This window comes from Sinocyclocheilus rhinocerous, unplaced genomic scaffold (assembly GCF_001515625.1).
Source record: "Sinocyclocheilus rhinocerous isolate Xijiao unplaced genomic scaffold, SAMN03320098_v1.1 scaffold834, whole genome shotgun sequence".
Taxonomy (NCBI): Eukaryota; Metazoa; Chordata; class Actinopteri; order Cypriniformes; family Cyprinidae; genus Sinocyclocheilus; species Sinocyclocheilus rhinocerous.
Genome location: NW_015645089.1, coordinates 261,821 through 283,407, shown reverse-complemented (window position 1 = coordinate 283,407; position 21,587 = coordinate 261,821). Strand labels below are relative to the sequence as shown.

The window sequence follows — 21,587 nt, the reverse complement described above, 5'->3', positions numbered from 1 at the left end:
ATATAGGAAATAAAAGCACAATATTTTGTTATCACTGTGGTTTAGTTTTGTTAGCAACTTCAAAGCAGATAGTTTTATGAATAAGTTGTAAAACCAGTATCATTGCATTTTGTTGAACTTGTTAACTTGAATCTGCATGTATACAAAACCTCTTCCAGTTTAACTGAGCATTACTGGATCCATTAGGCAAAAATAAATTTGACACTAAATGACCCAGCTTCTGTTTAATATTCGCTCTTATTCGCTGGAAATGAAAGCAAAGCATTTTCATAAACCCTAGACCTCTTTTGGTCTTACTTATGCCAAGGTTTAAGAGGTCTGTCTGAAGTTGCCAAGTGTTTATTTTCATACTTTTGGAGCAACATAATGTGTGTGAAAAGAAATTATCAGTTTGTTTTGATTCCAAAAATTATGTAAATATCAAGGTGGACTATTTAACCTACTTTTGTTATGCCTGCTTAACTTGTTCTTCGCCATTACAAATGAGCAAAAACATGAAGAGTTTGCATGGATCACATAAAATCAGTTTCCATGCCTTTTAAGTCTTTGGTTAAACCTTTTTTTCTTGTTTTTTTTTTTGGTGTAAACAGCAGACAACTGCCTGCAGCCAAAATCATGTACAAAAGAAAAATGAGTTGATTGACAGTTGTTTGTTGATATCAACGGAAGATTATGCTCAGATATTCGAACACAGTGGTGTAGGAGTTTTAACTGCGGGGCAATTTGAAATAGTATGGCATTTCTATGTTTGTCCACCAACTTTCTGTGAGATAATAAGTACACAATGTGCATTAATGTGCCAAACTATAGACTATGTATACAATGAATACATTTATCTACAGAAATCTACACATACAATTTCCAAAGCAAAAACACTGAGAAAAAAAAAACACTTATGAAAGTCTTTCAGCCAATCAGACGTAACGTTACGTGATTAATATTCATGAGACGGGGGTGGGTGACTGTAAACAGGGTGTCGATGACTCGCAGGTGCAGAAAGAAGAAGAGAGCAATGCAGAGTAGTTCGCTACTTCTGTTTTCTTCGTCTCTCTGAGGAGATTCACTTTTACTTCGCAGACAAGAGTTGTTTACTGGTGTTCAACGGGGAAATAACGAAAGAGTGGATGCAAAGGTAAGTTTAGGAAGCAATTAAAACACTTTGTTTACGATATTAAAATCAAGTGGCATGAAATGATTATTTGCATTAGTTGTTTATTATGGGCACGCATAGTGATGTTTAGCTACTTATGCATGTAGATACTAATAAATAATACTAATTCCTAATCCAGGTTTTGTTCTTATAGAAATATAGTATGTTCTGTTGCCTGTCGTGGTTTTACTAAATTAATAATAGCCTACAAAACTGCTCTAGTGCTACACATAAATATATAACATTAAAGAAACCGATATTAATTGCAATAACCCATAACTAATTATGACTAACACCTGTTACCTAATTCAGATTTTGATGTTAAAATAAAAAATTAATATCAAAAACGAATTCAAAAACATGGTCTTGATCATTTTGTAGAATATTGATTTTATAAGACAACGCCTTTTATGTTCACATTTCAACCATGTGCTGTGAAATCATTAATTAATTTATTGATTTAGTAAATATTTGATTTATTGATTGATATGCAGTTTCAGCTCCACACCATCTGTCACGTTCATTTATTTTGTACAGTGATGTTAGTACAGTAATGCAGTGTTGTAAATCACGTCTCTGTGTCTGAAAAGTGTCATTCTGTCCTGATTGATATTAACACCTGTATAAACAGCTCTGTGGAAGTATGATTCCACAGAATTGCTGGATTCCACTGTAAGTCATTGTTTGCAGTGCAGATTCCAGTAGGTTAGTGATGCTCTAGTCGTGAATAGCTTCTGTGCTCTGTTTCTTTTATGTGCATGTAGATGTGTAATTAGGGGAAATAACATCATAGTGTGGGAAGAAATGTGTGTAGTAAAGAAAATATTCAAGAGGTTGTTAATCCAGGCCAGAATCTACAATAGCCTTCTTTTTTTATTTTTTGGCCTTCTTAAATTCATCACAATGACAGCCAGTGGCGCCAAGGGGGCGGTTTGTACCCTCAACAGAGAGAAAACACAAGCCAAACGCTAGGAAAAGAGAACAATGTCCCACTCAGAAACATGAGTTTCCTTTGCCAAAATGGCAAATTTCCAACTGTTATTGGTTTGTTGTAATATGTGTAATTGTGCTGTAGAGAAATGTAACCACTTGATGTTGTTTGGAAGCAAACCCATGCTCTACTGTGCTATTTTTGCACCTGACTAGTATGATAAATGCTTGCAAGGTGAATGACCCTCTTACCAATATCTGCTTCCATTTCCATGCCCACATACTGACACTGTCACTCGTTTATATTGTATAACCAGGGTTCATTTGCCTTCATTGGGTGCTGTCACAATGCAAGTATTCAAAATCAAAATGTCAAATATTGCTTTAAGACCTGACAGGATTTTTTCCCATTTTTCAATTGCAACGGTGTTTTGTTTGCTAAGCATATAAAGAATGCCTTGTGACAAATTTTTCCAGAAAAAGGTGGGGAAGGTGTTTGGAAAATGGCAAATGCCATGAACGTGAACCCATAATGTTCTCTTTCTATAATTCTATCACTTTAATCTGTCTGAAATTTGCGTAAGAGCTCGTCATGTGGAGTAACTGCTAAATTAAGACTCTTGCGGTTTCAGGTTGCTGCTCTCTCAAACGTTCTTTCACCACCCATGCAGATATTTGCGTAAGTGTCACAAGAAATAAATGTAGTCACACTAAAACTAATCTTCATGTACAACACTCTTGACTCAAACAAGTCCTGATTGGGGTTTCTTGAGTTCTAGCCAGCAGACAGCTGACAGATATCACTGTTTGCTTAAATCAACAGCCATAACAACCACTCCCTCTCCGTTCCACTCCATGAAGCTCCACCGTCTCAGTCAACATTGTTACATTAATGCAGTCAAGATGCAGGTCACATTCTACCATAAATATGACAAACTCCAGCTGTGTTCTTGGACTGTCTATTTTTGACCATGAGTCTATGACTTCATGCAAGAACTCAAATAACCCTGGGGCAGAATAGAAGAATGAGGCTTTTCCAGTGTCTAATGAAAATGCAACCATCAATGTTGGGTTGGAGATTTGTGAGATGGTCAATGTTGGGTTGGAGATATCTACAATCTTTAAATCTACAGTTTTTGTCTGGTAGACAATAAAATTATACAGACTCGGTGATAGGCTAAGCAACTACCTAGCAACTGCATCCCAGCATCCTAGCCACCACTGACAACACCATAGCAATTGCATAGCAACTCTCTGACAATGCCCACGACACTCTGGCAACTGCATAGCGACACCTTAGCAACCACTTAGAACAATCTGGCAGCAGCATAAAAACCACCTAGCAACCACCTAGAACACTCTGGCAGCGGCATAGCAACGCCCTGGCAACCACCCACAACACTGTAGAAACTGCATAGCAACACTCTAGCACCAATTACAATGCCACAGTAACACCACTGCAACCACCGAGAACACTGTGGCAACTGCAAAGCAACACCCTGGCAACCATCCACAACACTCACAATGCCAGAATAACACCATAACAACCACAACTGCATAGCAATGCACTGGCAACCACCCACAACACTCTAGAAATGGCATATCAACACTATGGCAACACCTTCAACATCATGGCAACAGCTTAGCCACAACCTAGCAACCACCTAGAACACTCTTGCAACTGCACAGCGGCACCCTAGCAACCACCTACAATGCCCTAGAAATGGCATATCAACACTATGGCAACACCTTCAACATCATGGCAACAGCTTAGCCACAACCTAGCAACCACCTAGAACACTCTTGCAACTGCACAGCGGCACCCTAGCAACCACCTACAATGCCCTAGAAATGGCATATCAACACTATGGCAACACCTTCAACATCATGGCAACAGCTTAGCCACACCCTAACAACCGCATAGAACACTCTGGCAACACCCAGAATATCCCAGCAACTGCATAGCAGCACCCTAGCAACCACCTACAACCACATTTTCCAAATAAGGAGGTCGGCTTGTCCTTGTGGTAATACTTGGAGAAATCAATTCCATCAAATTCAATGAATCAAGATTTAATAAAAAATATAATATACTATAATAGAAATATAAATTATATATAATACAAATATTAGATATAATATAAATATAAAATAATATAAAACATAAATATATAAATAAAAACATAAATATAAATTGAACATAAACATGTCAGAAAACCAAACTGGCATTCCTCTCTTCCAAAACGTGTTTTAGCTCAGTCCCACCTGAGGCTGGTCAGTTGTGTGTTCCTAAACCTGTCTAGACAAATCCAGCCTTCTGCTTTCACTCCAGCCGTCTCTGAGATAAATAATGAAGAGCTGATGACCTGGGCTGGGCTAGACTAATGATAAGGAATCAGCAGAATCAGACACTTCAGCAACAGTTACTGAAGAATGAAGACTGTGTGTGCAATCAGACTACTGCCAAAACCACTAGATTAACAGCATCTGCTAAATACTCACAGGTGTTAGTACTGGGCAGACACACACACATACACGGGCTCAGACAAAGAGATGTTCTTGTGAAACGGAATGTCTCATGTCTGTTGTTGCACAACACTTCTTGATAATGATGTCAGATGCTGTGATGAAAGACAAGAACTTTAGGGGGAAAAGTCTTTAGTTCGTCTACTGCAGTGAAGCTTTCACTAATTATAGTGTAGATAAGCTCATAAAGATGAAGTATTATGCAATAAACACACATTTACTGATCGCATTATCTGCAGTAATGTGTGTTGGTGGCATAACCGGAAATTAGGCTTTTACTTGAATGTGCACTAATTGGGAATCGATCCAGACAGCAGAATTTTGTAAAAGATTCTGTTCTGCATGCGTACATAGACCTACAATGATGCAATATAAGGACACGTGTGAATAGCTATAGAATTAATCTACCAAGGATTCAGATTAATATTGTAATTTTACTCTGTTATTATATATATATATATATATAGAGAGAGAGAGAGAGAGAGAGACTTGGACAAGTTTCTCTTTTTTTAGAGAAATAAAATGAGGAATTGGACATTAAAGCAAAGAACACATGAATGGAGGTTTTGAGGAGTCTTTGTGGCCATCCTTTATCACCGTTCTCGTGAATGTTTTGCCTTCTTTGATAGTAAGAATGGGGCACTTCATTTAAATATGAATCAACTCATTCAAACTGGGAACTGAAAGGAGTAAAAGAGGAATGTGAACTGTTTCTTTTCCTGTGTCTTTAGCAAGCGTGTGTCACATGATTTGTGCCGCTTTACTATCTATCAAAAGTGCAATGTGAACTTTTTTTTTTCGATTTGCGTAACAGTGTGACTCAGAAATTGCTTTATGAATAGTTCAAGAATGCTACATTTAGCTTTATTTAGTGTACAGTGTCTTTTTATTTAAAGTAAACAAAGGTTTGTGTCTCTGAAAAATAGATAATCAGAAATAAAATGCTATCAGGATCATGAAACACAGAAGTGTTGCAATTCCATTTGCTGCCACTAGTGGCACAGAAATGACACACTTTGCATTTAGACGATCTAGTCAGCGGGTGTAAATAATGGTTCATTTAAATGTGGGGTAAGTGATTTCTGGTAGCCAATGTTGATATTACAAATCACCAAAACAAACACGCCCCTACCCCAAAAGGGTCACGCCCCTATTTTGATAGCTCCGCCCCACAAGTACGCAACCCAGGCAACGATTATGGCGGAATCTGCTGTATTAAACATATTATCTTACTTTTCGGACACACTTTGGAAATGATTTTCAACGGTCGCTTTGTCGCGTCCAGCTGTTGAGGCGCTAGACACGGTGTTACTCACCTATCGAGAAGAAACAAAGCAACCTCGGCATCCGATCGCAGGCCTTCCCGCTCCTCGAGTTCTCTCCAGCGCTGGAAAGATGATCTGAAATTGAAACGGGTCCTACTTCTTGCCTTATCGTAAGCCTTCTTTTGTTCCGCAGACGTTTTCCTCTTTTGTTTTTTATCCGCCATATCTATCTTTCTGTCGTCGCTCGGCTCGGCTAATGTCCGTCCTGTGCACTGAGCGCTCACTCCTCCACATCATGAGTAGACACGCCCCTTATTCACTCCTCCACATCATGAGTAGACACGCCCCTTACTGCTGATTGGCTACAAGTTTGTTTTGGTACTCAGCCCGACTTAGTTTTCTAAAGTGTTTTTGAAAAAATACATACCCCACATTTAAGCCATTTCTGTTAATATGTTTAAGTAGATTATATTTTTAAAAAATTTAAGGCTATTTTAGTAATTTATAAACTGTAATAATTTATCATTTGTAATTTATAAATTATAACTTCTTTCCACTTCGCATGCATTTCTTTACTAAGGATTCATAATTTTAAACCCCAAGTCTATATGACGTCCTCCACATCCCATCGTATGTTCTCACATCTTTACACAATAAACACACTCCACTGCTGGTCAAGTGACGCTTTCCTGCCTTACATTTTCAAAGCGGCATCTTGCATTTTATTAGCGACAACAATTATAAATATAATTCTAATATTCTCATGTGAAATTACATCTTGGCAAGTCACATGGGAAAATGTCTGTAAATCCAGTCATGTTTATATATTGACCATCTGACTTGTGTCTTAACATTCAGTGTTATCCAACACCAGAGAATATAGAGTAAAATCTATCAGTGAGTGCTTTCACTCGGCGGTATGATTAATGAAGTTGCCCAGTGGCTCCTGAGAGTCTGGAAAACACAGTTAGTTCGCTCCCTGTCTGCATGAATCCTGCATTGAATGTTATTGTTGTTGAATGTTATTGAATGTTTTAACTCTTAATTGGGTTTGAAGGAGTGATATTTTCTCTCTAATTTGGTTTTTACTTACTATGTTTGGATTGTATAAATGTGTTTTGAGTGCACACACTGAATGGATGTGCAGTTTGCAACATTTAGGGATCCATTTGTTTAGTTCTGTTGGAAAGAAAAATCACTGTTGAGATGTTTTTTAATGTCAGTGTTCAATGAGATTAAGCAAATTTGCTTAAGTCACCTGATTTTCTCCAGAGCAAGACTCCAATCATTTCTCCTATGAAGAATCTGAATAATGCCTTAAATTCAGATTCAAATGTCAGATATTTCAATGTGAGCTTCATTTGTGTCTATTTTAATTACTCACAACTGAAATTTTAGGAGAAACATACTGAGACAAATATGATACTCCATAAGAACTCAGGCTGTGAATAAGCATCCATTTGGCAATAATATTTTCTTTTAGATTATGCTAAATAAATATGTTTTGGCCCTTTTTGGAAAGGATAGGTAATGATGGAGAAGGATCACAATATAAATTTATTGATTTAGATATAATATAATATATACTGGATAATGTACATTTTATTTTGTGATCATGACTGGCTGACTGTGCATTTTCTCGCTTATCATGCATTCTGACCAAATAAATAAATATGTGAAGATGAAATATTGATTCAAGTATAAATTAATAATTATTTATTAATTTTATTAGCATTTTTCATGTATGTTATTTTTAAAGAAAATAGTTGATTACAATGTACAAAAGAATTAACCCACTGCAACAATATTACAGCAGTGTTATTTTCATTTTATTTATATACTATTGTAGCATTTATTAATATTATGAATTTTTCATAACTATAGCTTTTCATAATAGAAGTCATAATTATAGCTTTTATTGTAATATTTTAGCTGTCATTGTAAGTTTGAATTTTATGTGAATTTTTTTTTTCCATTTCTATTTTTTTTTTTTGTATATTTAGCAATTTTGGTAATTTTATTGCTTTTAAACTTAAAAAATATAAATTTTTTTTTTTTTTTACTTTTTTATTGCTTTTAAACTTAGTTAAGGCTATATTTCTAACTTTAAAGTTTTTCATCTAATTTATATATATATATAAAATTGTAGTTTTAGTTATATAACAATGTACAGTTATATTAATACTTGGAGTATTATTATTACTGTACAATGGTATGTAACTAAAAGTATTATGTCTTCTAGGGTCATATTCACTGCAGTTGCTAACCGAGATGCTAGATGGCACTAAATGAAAAAAAAAAAAAAACTTGAATATCATCATTGTACATGGCAGTGATATTTTACTATCATTTAGGTACTAATATAGTTTTTATTAATATTTTTAATTTTTTTTAAATATGTTCTGTTTTCATTTTAGTTGAAGTTTTAGTAATTTTTAGTTTTTAGCGATTTTTATTTCGGTTTTAGTTTATTTTAATCAAGTTAAACTAAATGAAAATGAGAAACTGAAATTAAATGAAAAGTTTATTTTATTTTATTTTAGTTAACATTCATTTTATATCAAGTAATGATTTTTTGAATGTTTCTAGTTTTTAGTTAACTATAATAATCCTGGTGCGCGGACAAGAACCATAAATAATGCTAATAAGTAAAATAATACAAGATTATCTATGAATCTGTTTATGTACGACCACACTGACGCATAAACGTTTCTGTTTTTCAGAATGTGAGGCAATATTTGTTAAGATGGCATCTCTTAACCATTCCACCTCCATTCTGCCTTCCTGCACCTACAAGGAGGACTTCAAGCGCATCCTCCTCCCGTCCGTCTACAGCCTGGTCTTCATTTTTGGACTGCCGCTCAACTTCATCATCATTCTGCGGATCTGGGGCTCCCGGCGCGCTCTGACGCGGACCAAAATCTACATGCTGAATCTAGCGGTGGCGGACTTCCTGTACGTCTGTTCCCTTCCGCTTCTCATATACAACTACGCCAGCAAGGACTACTGGCCGTTCGGAGACTTCACCTGCCGCTTGGTTCGCTTCCAGTTCTACAGCAACCTGCACGGAAGCATCTTCTTCCTCACCTGCATCAGCTTCCAGCGCTACATGGGCATCTGCCATCCGCTGACGGTGTGGCCCAGACAAGGCGGACGCAGGCTGGCGTGGTTGGTCTGCACTGGCGTCTGGGTGGCCGTCGCCGTTCTCTGCGCTCCAACGTTCGAGTTCGCCGCCACCGGCATCCAGCGCAACCGCACGGTGTGCTACGACCTGAGCGTTCCAGAGCGCTCCACAGCGTACTTCCCGTACGGCATCACTTTGACCTGTCTGGGCTTCGTCGTGCCCTTTCTAGTGATCGTGGTGCTGTACTGCAAAATGGCACGGGTTCTCTGGCAAGCCGGCGAAGCTCGAGAAGCCGCGGCTGTAGAGAGGAAGAATAAAGCCTTGAGGATGATCATCATTGTGATGCTGGTGTTCGCCATCAGCTTCTTGCCGTTCCACGTGACAAAGACGCTCTACCTGCTGGTAAGGACCTTTCCCACGGCCCCCTGCGAACTGAGGAACCTGCTGTCTGTGGTCTACAAATGCACCAGACCCTTCGCCAGCATGAACAGCGTTCTGGACCCCATTCTGTTCTACTTCACCCAGCCGCAGTACAGACGCAGCACCAGGAGTCTGCTGCTCAAGATCACCTCGCTCAGAGACAAGGTTGACAAAATCTGATTGGAGCACACCTGCTTGGGTCAAAAATAACTGTGTGTTAAAGCAAGACACTACAGTACAATCATAGCCATGTTTTTTTTCCTCCACTAGACATATTTGAGTTTTTTTTAGGCTAAGGTTTACAAATTAGTATCTTTTGAAAGGGTACCACTGTAGTGACAGTTTTGTAAATTAATTTGTGAGAGTGTAGAGGAAAAATACATCCAAAATAGACATTTAAAGGTGCAGAAGAAAAAAGACATGCCCCTAACCAAAATAATCACACCCCTGTTTTGATAGCTCCGCCCCCAATTCTTTAACATACTTTGCAACACAGGCACCTCCCCCATCATTAGTGGACACGCCCCTTGCTGCTGATTGGCTACAAGTGTGTTCTGGTGTTCTGTCCGATCCTCTTTCAACAGCCTTTCTCAGAAATGGCTTACTGCACCTTTAAGTGTTTATTTTGACACGATCTGTGTCTATAGATTTCAGTTCCAGTACATATCTCTAAAAGCTCTTTTCTCAAAACTATTTTTGTTTTTTTTAATACACTAATCCAAAAATCTCCACTTCAGCAGCACTTACATCACACCAACGGTTTTTCGAAGAGTTTGTTCAAGGGTTATTATAGTTAACTACAACTGAAACCATTAAAAAAAAACAAGAACATTTTTGATACTTGAAATAAAATAAATGCTTACTGAAATAAAGAATAAAATAAAAAAATACAAAAAACATTTTATTTAAGCTGATTGTCAAGGCAACACTTCTCGTTTTTGTTTAATTAGTGTGAAGTATTAAAATAACTAAAACTAAATAATATATAAAAAATGAATAAAAACTATATGAACATTTTTAAAATACTAATAAAACATAAACAACAAAATTGCTAAAAATGTAACTACAATTAAAGTGAAAACAAAAAATATAAAAATCAAATTTAGAATACTTACAAACACTATAAAAGTATATCAATGATACTGAAATAACACTGGTTTGTTAATATAACATTCATCTAATTTATATGAGATTTTATTTTCTGAAAACATGATGAAAATATTTTTTTCCTGGCTGTTGACAGTATTTTGTGATTGGTGGAGGGATAAAAAGAAATATCCCAAAATACCCTCTCTAAAAAAAATATGCCAACAAAATGATACAAGAATTTTGAGCCTGGCTTTATCCAATATTCAAATTTCTGTTCTGGAAATGTACGGAATTTAGTGCATTTTAAATTAGATAATGCCTTGTAATACAAAATGTAAAGTCTTGATGTATACTGTGATTAGTTAACTAGGAAAGTATGGTGATATCTGTTAGTTAAACATTTACCCTGTAGTGTCTTACGTTAAGATACACTTAACTGGCTATGTGCATGTTGAAACCAAAAAAAGTCAATTTTTAAATACAAAACGTCCAATGCATTAAGTACCTGTACTGTGAAAATTGCACATAATGTTTGAAGGAAGTCATTCTTGTAGATTGATTCAGTGTTACAAAAATTAATGTATGATGATTGGAACTATCATACATCACCCTATGGACATTTACTTTTGCTTTGAGAGAAGCATCTGAGGGTTCGAGCCCTGTGAATGGCAGCTGAACGAGTGCACTAGTTTGGCTGAGTGTCATGATCAGCTGATCTCTCCTTACCGGGAAAAAGGTGGTGTACTTATGAACATTTTATGAGGGCAATAGGATGTAAATGACTGTTGATATAAGAATTACAGAGCTGAGAAAGCAGAAATGTCTTGCTAGTTTCATATTTTTGACCCAAGTGGATTTTGGGTGCAAATAAAAAAAATTGTTCACTTTTGACAATTAAGTTGCACAGGTTTTGCAGGTATAAAAATGTGTTTGTTGAAAAACGCAAGGAAAAGAAATCACCCATTCATTATTTTTAATTATTTTATTGATAAATGAAAAAAGAAAAAAAAACAGTAAAATCTTACTTCGTTTTTAAACAAAAACTATACAACTAGATTAAGAGATATATATAGTGTGGGGTCAGTAAGATATTTTTCAAGAAATCAATACTTTTGTTTAGCATGGATGCTTTAAATTCATCAAAATTGACAGTAAAGGCATTTGTAATTTTATCAAATATATTTCAAATACATGCTGTTGTTTCGATTCATCAAAGAATCCTGAAAAAATTTGTTATCACAGTTCCCACAAATATATGGAAGCAACACGACATTTTCAACATTGATAATAATCAGAAATGTTTCTTGAGAAATGTTTTAAAATTCAGCCTTGCATCACAGGAATAAATTACATTTGAAAATATATTCAAGTAGAAAACAGTTTTTTGAAATTGTAATATTTTTTCACAATATTACTGTTTTTGCTATTTTGAGCGAATTAATGCAGCCTTGGTGAGCGGAAGAGACTTCTTTAAAAAAAAAAAAAAACCGCTTAGCAACCCCAAACGTTTGAACGGTACTGTATATGCGTGATATTTAGGATAAATAGGTGCACTGAGACAGTGATGTGTGGAATTATGGATGAGAGATAGAGATGAATGAAAGCATTTGGAATGGAAAGAATAACACCATCTGTTTAACATACAGCATCTGCTGCACATTATCTGAAGGTCATTATCAGATGTTTGATGGTTTAATAACACTTTGTACAGCTCAACATGCTTATGATGTAACATCTTGTCCTACTAGAGAAGGATCTTGTGTTAACGACACAGAGCTCACGTACAAAGACATATTTGTACTGCCTGTACTCTCATTGTGTTTTCATGAAGAAGTTTAGATATCACATGGGTTATAAGCTTTTATTTGAAGCTACCACATGACCAAAAACTACAAATAGAAATGGATGGAAGGCTGGGTTTACAGTATGGTAAAACAAATTATGTTGCATTGTTGTGAGTGTGAATGTATTTTAGTCATTTGGCCAGTATTATCTTTGTGAGTTTTTAAATATGAATGAATTTCACCTCATTATATCTGATTGGAGAAGAGCCTTTTTCTTCAATCTGCATGAACATGAAGCACTCTAAGTTTGGAGTGAAATATAGCATACTATATACTGCACTGTAAATACTGTATACTACACCTTGTTTTTAATTTAAATTGTTTGTGAAACTGCATGCATTATGCAGTGATAAACATGTCAAACGGATACATTGTTGTTATGCAACCTTTCCATGTTGCATTATTAGTTCAGCAAGTGGCATTCAGTTATCATTAAATAAAATCTTTTTTTTTAAATGCTATTTTGCATTTTGAAATCCAGTTTTGTGCCTGTCTAATTAAATAATGGCTGTATTTTGGCAAATATAGTAGATCATTTAGGTATTCCATACATACAAACAATCTTTATACAGTATAGTTAATGTAACAAGCATTACTGTGGTTGACTCTGTGAACTGCCAATAGGTGGCGTACTTGACCAACAAGTTTTGTTGTTAAAGCAGACGTGATTTTTGCACAGTAAACTGACCATTTGCTTCCTGCTTCAGCGCTAATGGTTAAACATTATTTAAGCATTTACATAAAGAGAGTTTCAAATAATTAAACATTAATTATTAAAAATTCATCATTGTGCCCATATAATGATGAAAACAGCTTTTGTGTTATACTACAATATACTAGCAAAGTCATAAGTGTGCATACAAGATCTTTTTTCAAGTAAGCATACTAGTTATTGAATGCTTGTCGGTCACTGTGCAAAGAACATTTTTGTCAGTGAATGTTTGCTTTTGTTATAGCCTACATATCAAACTCTGTTTGTGTAAATAGGCTAATCTGCAGAATATGTTGTTTTATAAGTATAATATTAAATGAAGCTATACAAATCTATATCCTCAATGAGGTCTTTGTGAATGTTTTTTTGTTTTGTTTTGCTTTTAAATGTGAAATGTTGATTTGTCTAGTTGAATTGTGTCCGCTATATTTTATCCTGGTTTGTTGTTGGTCCAATAAAAACGAATCAATAAACTTCATTTCCTGCAATTTCTTATATTACTGTAGCTAACATTCAGGTTCAAGAAAGACCTACAGTGGACTCAAAAGGTACATTTGAACGTATATAAATGTCATTGCATTACATAAAAAATACCAATCCACACATCTGAATTAAAATCATGCCAGCTATTTTATCGGAACTAACTAAAAATGTCTTTAAAATATATATATTATTGAAAAGTGTGCTTTCAAATAATAATGACACTTGGTTTGATATTTTATTTATTATTTGATGAAATTACATTCATACAGTCAACTTTAGATAAGAGTAAATAAGAACATGGCCACTAGAGAGCACTCTAGACATGCAACTAAAAGGCAAGAAGAAAAGAGAGAGAGAGAGAGAGAGAGAGAGAGAGAGAAAGAAGCCTTCGAAACAAAGGACTGCAAAAGTTTTTACTGCAAAGCCAGTTCATGGAGACCATGCAGACAAGCAGAGCTTTTGCTTAAAGAGGCAATAGATTTATGTCTGAGCTTCCCCAAAGCTCAGCAAAGAAAATTATGATGATAATTTGTTCAAAAGTTTCCTACTGTGTGTTTACAAACTGACTCAAACCGTCAGCATTATCTGCTCTCTCACATCAGAAAGAGGAAAAGCTGGATCCCCCCTCGTATTCCCCAGGGGTCTCTCTCTCTAACCCCGACCCCATGTTTTAGTCCCGCCCTCAATCCAAGCAACTATCTGCATGTAAAAAGCCACAAGTCACGGAAACCCTTAATTGTGCCAAAATAAGGCTGAGCGCACTTATTCCAGCTGGAAATAAAGGATGCTTTTGAAGAAAGACAGTCGGCCAAGGAAATGGGATTTACTTTGGAAAATGTACATTATTCAAACGTTGCTCTAGTGTGTGTTGGGCTGAAACACTTGGGAGTTTTCTGCTCAAACTTTGAGCTCTTTCTAAATGCATGGATGGACACTAAGGGAAGCAAACATGCGCAAAGTTCTGGGGATATAACTCTGTTTTCGTAAACAAGCTCAGCTGTTGTTCCTGAATTTTTTGTCCTCCTCTTCGGAAAACACTGCCAAGCAACTTTTGTGGTTAAATGGGGGCATTGTAAGTTGTTTTCAGGGGGTAAAGGCAACCACGGAACACGAAGGAGAAGAAAAGTGCGGACTATTCATCAATGAACTGAGAGAATAGTAAGAAAGACAAGTGGGAGGACAGGCATCGCAATGGCTGAAAGGGCGATTGAAAGAAAAGCGCCTGTTCACAGAAGCGTCTCTTTCAAAAAGTTAGAGAGCTGGAGCGCAAAGCGCAGATCATTTGGAGAGGATTTGGATAGGTGCGGTGCCCTTCCCCCAGACGCCGTAGAGCACAGCGCGCAGCCATCACAAGCGACGCACGCTGTTACTGAATCCAGAAAAGTTTCCAAAATCTCAGCGGCCAGCCTCTCGACCGCAGACCGCAAGAAAGCCTCGCATGGAGTATCTCCATCGGTTCGTCATCTCTCTGAGAAGTTCAGTTTGAGCACAGACGGGACACAGAGCTCATTAGTCAACACTGGAAGCGTTAAAAACACAAAAAGTGTCGAAGATTCGTCTTTGAGCGAGAGTGGCTGCTTATCCAAGGAGTTTTCTGAGTCTGCGACGGAGAAACAACTTAAGGACAGTAAAAGATATTGCTCGGCTCAAGAGTCTGTGTCAGGGTCGGATTCGGACAGAGGAGATAAACACAGGCTCCGGAAAACTGTGGGTGGCACAAACACAGGTAAGATACATTGTTTTGAAATCACTAGTTCTCATTTAGCACCCAACAATTCGTCTGCCATACACAAAGACACTTTCTATAATGCTTCTGCTCAAGTTTATGTACTAATTTGGCTTGTACTTTAAAGTTAGCATAGTGTACTGTATTTAGTGCACTGACAATTTGCTTGTGATGTTCCTTGAATGTCGATTTGGATCAATGTGTCTGCTTAATGAATACATGTGTGTTAATATAACAATGTTTTTGTTTTAGGGAGCCCAACATGCAAATCTCGTCACTATCACCCTTCCTATGGAGAGACATCTATTCATATTGATGCAACCTGGCCAAGTGTTTCTAAGATTAGAGAACTATTTGGGGATGGACGCAGAAAGCAACATCGGTCAACTTCAGATGCTGATGACTTGAAATCTGCATGTCAACACCTCCAGCATTTCGACGCTAAAGAGGGCATCTCAACTCCAGACAAAAGTGACAAACAGTTCCCCCACCAGCCAAGGGGAGACTGGCAAGACACAAACTACTCTCATCATGACAACAGTACATTGTATGCGGACTATTCAATCCCTAACTTCCATACTTTAGCTGCTGAAAGCCATTCCTTTGAGTTTTTGAATTGTGATTCTCCTCCTGCTCCCCCACCGCGCAGTAGAAAGACCGCTTTGCCCCTCAGGTCTCACCGTTGGCAGCTGCAGGAGCAGAGACAGAGGGCAGAGCAGCCACAGCCACCGGATAGCTCACATTCCTCACATAACTCCTCCCAACCACAGACAGGGCCCTCCGTGGAACTAGCCGGCACTGGGGGAAGACTGAGCTCTGGAGAAGAGGACGAGAAGTTCAGCGAACGGACAGGCGATAACTTCCCACAAAACAAGTATGGCATCAGGGCTAAGTTGAGAGGAAGGTCTTCAGGCAGTGAGGAAGATAGCCCTGCAGCGCTAGCACACCACAACAAGGACGTAAGACGTCGCTCGCTAAGGAAAAAGAAGAAAAGCAATTGCATCAGAGGCAATAAAGAGTCAGATGACAGTGACAACCAACCTGTAATGATGCAGCCGTGTGATTCTCAAACGGTGGGCCGCAAGATTGAAGGTTTCCATTCTAGGGGTTGTTATACGGGCATGCCATGGGCACGAGACAGCACATCTCAACGATCCCATGTGACTAAGGACAGCTTTAGGCACCTATATAGAAATTTCGAGGGGTCAGTCAGAACTAGCCCTGTTCCTCAGGTGTCGCGGGTTTCGAAAGTCACTATACCCTCATTTACATCCAGTCCGTTGGGGTCAAGAAGTAGTAGCAGGTATTCTAGCACAGAGACGTTAAAAGAAGAGGATCAGCCAGCCAACATCCACAGCTATGGCAGGGCTTCATCAGCTGTTCTGAGTAAAACATACCATGGCAATTCCACCATGTACCGCTCGCCTAGTTTTGGCCATGGAGATAACTTGTCTCGCGCCCCAGTTCGAGCTCACCCTAAGAATGTGTCCAGCTTAAGCCCAGCAGAATATAAAACCCGCAGTTCAGACAACAGGGTATTCTGCCACTCCTTAAATAATGAGAAAGACAGGAACAGGATCTCTATATCCAACCCTGACATTGCCTCTGAAACTCTATCGCTTCTTAGCTACCTTAAGACCGATCTGTCTGAGTTGAGAATGAAGAAAAAGGGACAAGATGACAAGGGCAGTCTTAACTCTGATCAAGGCACATCTGTGTACAGAATGGGCTCCAGGACAAATCGGCCGCACCATGGACGCCCTTCCCTGAAGGATCTCACTGCTACTTTGAGGAGGGCAAAGTCTTTCTCTTACTCTGAGAAGCCAGCAGGGCAGCAATATTATAGTAGCGGGCCAGGTTTAAGGAGTTCCTCCGAGCAACGGCTAGACTCTGAAGATAGTGGCGAGCAGGTGTTGATTGCTGACAGGGAGGTGGAGAGCGACGACTGTAGAAGTACCTACTGTTACGACGAGCCAATGCCTACCCCTCTGCAAGACAACTACGTGCAGGAAGCCAGACAGGTGATAAGAGACATTTGTCAGATGGGTGAAAGTAAGGATGACTATGATGATTATGAGGAAGACCGTTTCAAGACAAAAAGCAGTGATGCTAAAATAGACACTGAAAAAGAAGATAAGGCAAAGCAAGAGGTGAGGAGACTTGAACACTCTGATTTTACTGGGTGTAAGGAAGGGGAGGCTGATGGAAAAAGTGGAAAATGTTTACAGAAGGGAAATTCGGAGGAGAACATGTTCTGTGATAAGTCATTGGATGAACTCTCCGGCCATGAATCTAGCCTGACAGATGAAGGAATTGTCACAGAGCCAGAGATTGGCTCATATGGGGGGCTATCCTGCGGTAAAGACTTGCTGGATCAGACTCTCACCGTTTGGAATCAGTCAGGGTTGTACAAAGAGCAGTTGCCTGATACAACACCAGAGGAATCTCTTTCATCTCAAGTTCCGTCTGTTAAGACGGAGTATGAGGGAGTAGCCATAGGAGGAGACATTAGCAGCAGTAAAAATGTAAACCAGGGGGCCTTGGAGGCTCCGTCTACTCCTAGTGCTATTCGCAGGCGAAGGAAATTCTCCTCAGCTGGAAACAACGGCTCAGACTCCAGCAATGGCAGTAACGGAGAATCTAATAGTGAGTCTGCATACCGTTCCTTGAGTGATCCTATGCCTCATAGACATCGGTCCGATGCAGAGGATGGCGGAAAGAGCTTCTCCATGGACAGCAACCTGCTCGGTTCACTCTCTCTAAGTTCCAAGGTGGGTGTTGGTGTGGAGTCTTCTGCAGCAGATCTTTCTGAATATACAGGCAGTGCTGCCAGCGACCTTTCCGTGTGTAGCGACAGCCTGAGAGATTACAGTACTGTGATTCAGAGCATTGTTTGTGAACCTGGCGCAATGGACAATCTTATTGATGAGAAGGCAAATGGCAAGGCTGTGAAGAAAAAGAGCTTTAGCGACCCTAGCAGACGTGGAGAACTGGCAGATACTGTCCTAGAATTCCAAAAGCATCTCAGCGAGCCAATTAGTGAACTAGAACAATCCATACCACCTTCCAGCAGTGAGCCCATCTTATCCGAGCAAAGAGACGAGCTTTGGGCGCTCAATAGCGAACAACGACAACTTTATTGTCCAACCAGAAGGTCTCGTTCTCAATCTGAGCATGTGTTGCCGTCCCACCTTGGTCATAACGGAGAAACAAAAGCCCCAGGTGAGCCCTCATTTCCTTTTGACCCTAAGCTAGCTCAGGTTTTGTCTCCTCGCACCAGTCGCAGAAGCCCCAAGAAACGCACAAACCGCTTTACCCATCAGTTGTCTTGTGATGACGGGGATCACTTAGATGAACAAGGTGAAGAGCAGTCCTCCGCATCCATCCTCCCCCAGCTTCCTGCCTCAAAAGTCAGACCCAAACACGTGCAGCATGCCAGTGAACCTGCCACATTTGTGCCCATCATTCCTTCACATGCCCACATCTCCCAGGACTTCCAGAGATCTAGCCACGTCGGAGAGTCTTCTACACCCAACAAAACAGTGCTGGGGGAGGAAACTCCATCATTAGAGGACGTCACTGAGCAATACATCTTGGCCTTGAACTCTCCAGAGTGCCCGGCGGAGACCCCAGCAGCTGGTGGGGTTATTCTGGAAGGCACCACTTCCACACCTTCAGTTCCTACCACCACTGCTGAGCCAAAACTAGAGAGGAAGTCCAGCGAGGAACTTTCCACTGCCTCTCTGAAGGCCAAACCGAGAGTGGTGAGTGATGTGTTTTGTTCTCTATTTTGGTTATTTATATGTTTTTGAATCATTTGTTTATGGCAAGTTATGACGTAAATGCTTGCAAATATATTTCTATAAACTGTATTGGATGTAGCCTTTTGCTTTATAATCATGGGCGATAACTTGTGAGCAAAGCAAGATGAAGTGTTTTTTGCATATTTTATGAGACCTCTATGCTGGTGTTCTGGACTGAATTATATTGCAGATAAATCTGATGTATTGCTCTAAAAAGAACTTGGATGAGAGTTTTAAGGCCTTCAGCTTGAGTGGGTATGCATGTGCAAAATTATGAATTTATTTGTGCAGCGTTTGACATGTTGTTACCTCAGGTTGTTGTGCAGCTGAATTTACAGCTCCCGACTTTGTTTTTGTCTCTGATGGAAAGAGCAGAACAATGTTTCTTAGAAATATGAAGGACATTTATTTTGCCCACAGCAGGTTCTTCTGCAGTCATGTTGTTCTTCTCCCACTGTCTGCCGCAAATGTTCCTTTGTTTACTTGCCTCTATGAAAAGTCTGAATATTCTGGCATTCTTAACTGGTGTATTTTGAAGGGAATGCTTTATCTCTTTGTGTATTTATGTAATGGTTTATCCATTGTATAGAAAGTTAGAAAAGACTAAAGTAACCTTCAAAAAAGGCTTGTGTTACCAGACTGACCTTAGGGAGAAATACCTTTCAAATACTTCATATTTAACAGTGTTGTGCTTGGTAGTGTATGTCCGAGGGCCGTGATGTTTTCCAAAGTCTTGCATACTCTCAATGATGGATTAGTTCTCTGTATGGCTTTGGTAAGCCCTCTGTAGCACGGTTGGTCTGTCTCAGACACTGGGTTTGGTCATAGTTTCCCTCAGTCCACCTTTTATGGTGCTGTACTTTCCTGAGATTTTGTCTGTGCCAGCTTGTCCTTTCAGTATTGTGGTCCACTTAGCACTCTGCTTGGAGCTGCCTGATATTGGCTGATTATATAAAGGGTGCAGATGAGTTTGAGTAACATTCTGTTGGCCAAATTCCTTTTTTTCCTTGCAAGGGTCATTATCATGTGCACATTGGGGAAATGTTTGCATGGCCTTGTCATTCAGCTTGGATTATGCAGTCTAATTTGAGCCCATCATTGACAGAGTCTTGGAGACTCGCGCATGCTTTTGACTCTCTTCTCAGGAACTTGCACACATGCATTTGTATTCTGGCTAATGAAAACACGAAGTGTAAATAGAGCTAAACGTTCCTCCTCTTAAGCTGTTAGCTCCAGGCACATTTCCAGAGACTAATGCCTGCTTTATGACATGTGTAGGGCTGTTTGATGTTTCTTTCATGTTTTTTCCCCCTCCTTTCAGTACAGTGTCCAAAGATTTTGTCTACAGAACATTTGTAAATCAATATAGTGGCCTCAAAAAGTATTTGTACACTTCAGCCACAGTTAAATATGTATGAGCTACATTGCATTATATAAGTAAATATCAAACCAAGTGTGCTTATCTTTCCTTTTAAGAAATGCCTCTAATGCAGTGATACTTATAAGTCATTTTTAAGTGTCAAGTTACTTTTTGGGGCCAGTGGATTGTGAATTCTTTCAACTTAGTTCTTCAAATGTGTTTGGTGGCATTCTATGTGATTTGGATAATCGGGTAATCATTAACCACAGTAATGGCATTTATTACGTAAAAGTTGAGACCAGGGTAATTATGTTGCCTGTATTACTGTAGTCATTCTTTAGTGAAAGAGGAGCGGGTGGACATCTGACACTAGTGGGTTAATGAATATTGAGGCTTGGAGAGGTTCAGACCATAAACACAGGGTGTTTATTACAGGGGCTGCGACAAGTGTGTGGAGATGGGTTAGCTAAGTATTCCCTGAGGTTGTGATGATCAGACACAGTTACCCCCCCACCCAAAAAAAGAAGGAAAAACACATGTGGACAGGCTGTGGAGGGGAAAACGCCGTCGGATTGAGCTCTTTGTGAGTAACCTGTGAAGATGTCTCAATGCTGTGGTAATGTGAAACGGTTCTTGGATAGAGGAGGGTGAACACATTGTGCTCAGCTGTACAAAGACAAGCAAAAGAGCTGAGATAAAAGAACCTAACAAAAGCAAAGCCTGCTAAATAACCTCCATGTACAACACAAATGTGTGAGAGTTTGTTCATAATCAAAAAATGCTGCCACACAGTAATGAAAAATCTAAACAAGTTGCTGATGTTCTTGATTAAACTCCACTTTTTCCTCATTTAAAGGGGTCATATGATGCGATTTAAATTTTTCCTTTCTCTTTGGAATGTTACAAGCTCTTGCTTGGTGCATAAAGAAGATCTGTAAAGTTGCAAAGACTAAAGTCTCAAATCCAAAGAGAGCCTATTCTTTATAAAAGTTAAGAGTCAACCACGCCTACCTAAAACGGCTCGTTCTAACACGCCCCCACATGTCTACGTCACAATGTGAGAAGATTTCCATAACGCCGCCCAAATGTTTACGCAAAGAAGGAAGGCGTAACTTTGATTCTCGCTGTAGTATTGTTGTTGCCGCCGCCATGTCG

The 21,587-nt window shown here is 38.9% G+C and overlaps 2 protein-coding genes across 2 annotated transcripts in view; both read left to right on the top strand.

The window, feature by feature from the left end:
• The first annotated feature begins 1,013 nt into the window (after positions 1 to 1,013).
• On the top strand, positions 1,014 to 10,163 carry LOC107705774 (P2Y purinoceptor 3-like). The gene is made up of 2 exons (XM_016509227.1): positions 1,014 to 1,132; positions 8,595 to 10,163. Exon 2 carries the CDS (start codon positions 8,618 to 8,620, stop codon positions 9,593 to 9,595), a length of 978 nt encoding a protein of 325 aa, XP_016364713.1. The 5' UTR covers positions 1,014 to 1,132; positions 8,595 to 8,617; the 3' UTR covers positions 9,596 to 10,163.
• Positions 10,164 to 14,295: 4,132 nt separating this feature from the next.
• LOC107705756 (rho guanine nucleotide exchange factor 17-like) overlaps positions 14,296 to 21,587 on the top strand; it is an 82,851-nt gene continuing 75,559 nt past the window's right edge. The window contains exons 1-2 of the mRNA XM_016509211.1: positions 14,296 to 15,269; positions 15,522 to 19,033. Coding sequence (XP_016364697.1) covers positions 14,735 to 15,269; positions 15,522 to 19,033 — 4,047 coding nt within the window. The 5' untranslated portion in view covers positions 14,296 to 14,734. The remainder of the gene's footprint in view (positions 15,270 to 15,521; positions 19,034 to 21,587) is intronic.

Excerpts from the sequence above, each read along its gene's own strand:
- LOC107705774 (XM_016509227.1), top strand. The coding sequence starts at position 8,618 with ATGGCATCTCTTAACCATTCCACCTCCATTCTGCCTTCCTGCACCTAC.